General features: G+C 54.6%; 1 protein-coding gene across 1 annotated transcript in view; it reads left to right on the forward strand.

Moving 5' to 3' along the window:
- Window positions 1-528: 528 nt before the first annotated feature.
- LOC137319503 (filamin-B-like) overlaps window positions 529-2,500 on the forward strand; it is a gene marked incomplete at its 5' end in the record, with an annotated part of 14,290 nt that continues 12,318 nt past the window's right edge. Inside the window, 2 exons of the mRNA XM_067981648.1 lie at window positions 529-644; window positions 1,542-1,674. Of these exons, the coding sequence (XP_067837749.1) occupies window positions 529-644; window positions 1,542-1,674 (249 nt within the window). The remainder of the gene's footprint in view (window positions 645-1,541; window positions 1,675-2,500) is intronic.

A 2,500-nucleotide genomic window follows, 5' to 3' on the forward strand; every position in this document is an offset into this window, starting at 1 on the left:
TGAAAGGATATTATTAAACTAGAAAGAGTGCAGAAAAGATTTACTAGGATGCTACCGGGACTTGATGGTTTGACTTACAGGGAGAGGTTAGACAGACTGGGACTTTATTCCCTGGAGAGTAGGAGGTTAAGGGGTGATCTTATAGAAGTCTATAAAATAATGAGGGGCATAGATAAGGTAGATAGTCAAAATCTTTTCCCAAAGGTAGGGGAGTCTATAACGAGGGGGCACAGATTTAAGGTGAGAGGGGAGAGATACAAAAGGGTCGAGAGGGGCAATTTTTTCACTCAAAGGGGTGGTGAGTGTCTGGAACGAGCTGCCAGAGGCAGTAGTAGAGGCGGGTACAATTTTGTCTTTTAAAAAGCATTTGGACAGTTACATGGGGAAGATGGGTATCGAGGGATATGGGCCAAGTGCAGGCAATTGGGACTAGCTTAGTGGTATAAACTGGGCGACATGGACATGTTGGGCCGAAGGGCCTTGTTTCCATGTTGTAACTTCTATGATTCTATGATTCTATGATTCTAGGTGACTATGAGGTTTCCATCAAGTTTAACGATGAACATGTCCCGGACTCTCCCTTTGTCGTCCCAATCGCCTCACCATCAGACGATGCCAGAAGGCTCACTGTTACCAGTCTCCAGGTGAGGACCAGTGCAGCCTGAGAGGGAGCAGAGGGGTTTGGATCCCGTCAGAGGGACTGAAGAGTGAGGAGAGGGATTCCTGGAATTTGGTGCTGACAGCAGCCCAGTTAGAGGCTGAGGAATTGCAGAGGGAGATGGTGGGGTCTCCTGCACATCCTCCTTGTGTCTGTGGCCTGACTTTAGACCCTGGATTGGCTCTGCTCCAGTTGCTACATCCGCAGAAATTCACCGCCAGCAGTGGACACAAAACAACCCATAATGTGCCTGAAATGCAACCTGGGAGCCTCACTCCATGAGGGCGTGGGATGGCTGGTGTGGGAAATGACACTGCTGTAGAGGGAGCTTTACTCTGTATCTAACCCGTGCTGTACCTGCCCTGGGAGTGTTTGATGGGACAGTGTAGAGGGAGCTTTACTCTGTATCTAACCCTGTACCTGCCCTGGGAGTGTTTGATGGGACAGTGTAGAGGGAGCTTTACTCTGTATCTAACCCTGTACCTGACCCTGGGAGTGTTTGATGGGTCAGTGTAGAGGGAGCTTTACTCTGTATCTAACCCATGCTGTACCTGCCCTGGGAGTGTTTGGTGGGACAGTGTAGAGGGAGCTTTACTCTGTATCTAACCCATGCTGTACCTGCCCTGGGAGTGTTTGGTGGGACAGTGTAGAGGGAGCTTTACTCTGTATCTAACCCTGTACCTGCCCTGGGAGTGTTTGATGGGACAGTGTAGAGGGAGCTTTACTCTGTATCTAACCCTGTACCTGACCCTGGGAGTGTTTGATGGGACAGTGTAGAGGGAGCTTTACTCTGTATCTAATCTGTAAGCTGCTGATCTTCTGACCCCTCGGACAGCAGATGTGGAATTTTCTCAGGTTTTGTTTTCTGTTAATTTGTGTCCAGGAGTCAGGGTTAATGGTCAACCAACAAGCCTCGTTTGCAGTTCAGCTGAATGGAGCGAGGGGAGTGATTGAGGCGAAGGTTCGAACCCCATCCGGGGCTGTGGAGGAGTGTTACCTCTCGGAGCTGGAGAAGGGTGAGTGTCGGGGGAGGTGGGGTGGGGGGAGGAGTGTGGGGGAGGGGTTTAGGGGGAGGAGTGTGGGGGTGGGGAGAGTGTGGGGGAGGGGTTTAGGGGAGGAGGGAGAGTGTGGGGGAGGGGTTTAAGGGGGAGGGAGTGTCGTTTAGGGGGAGAGTGTGACGGAGGGGGTTTGGGGGGAGGGGTGTCGGGGAGGAGGGAGGAAGGCGGGGGCGGAGTGATGGGGTGGGGAGGGGAGGAGAGTGATGGGGAGGTGGGTGGTGTTAGTTTGTGACGAGTCCAATGTTGATTCTGCTGCTGGACTAAAATGTTTCTAATTCGGCACCCGGCTTCTCCTCTCTTCGTCCGTCTCTCTCTCTCTGTCTTCCTCACCGCCTCACTCTCACACCGTCTCACTCCCCGTCTCGCTCTCTCCCTTCGTCTCGCGCTCTCCCTTCGTCTCGCGCTCTCCCCTTCGTCTCGCGCTCTCCCTTCGTCTCGCGCTCTCCCCTTCGTCTCGCGCTCTCCCTTCGTCTCGCGCTCTCCCTCCATCCGTCTCTCCCTCTCCGGCTCTCTCTCTCCATCTGCCTCTTCATCTGCCTCTCGCTCTCTCCCCGTCTCGCTCTCTCCCCGTCTCGCTCTCTCCCCGTCTCGCTCTCTCCCCGTCTCGCTCTCTCCCCGTCTCGCTCTCTCCCCGTCTCGCTCTCTCCCCGTCTCGCTCTCTCCCCGTCTCGCTCTCTCCCCGTCTCGCTCGCTCCCCGTCTCGCTCGCTCGCTCTCTCCCTGTCTCTCGCTCGCTCCCCGTCTCGCTCGCTCGCTCTCTCCCTGTCTCTCGCTCTCTTCCCCGT

Source organism: Heptranchias perlo, unplaced genomic scaffold (assembly GCF_035084215.1).
Source record: "Heptranchias perlo isolate sHepPer1 unplaced genomic scaffold, sHepPer1.hap1 HAP1_SCAFFOLD_852, whole genome shotgun sequence".
In the NCBI taxonomy this organism is placed as follows: Eukaryota; Metazoa; Chordata; class Chondrichthyes; order Hexanchiformes; family Hexanchidae; genus Heptranchias; species Heptranchias perlo.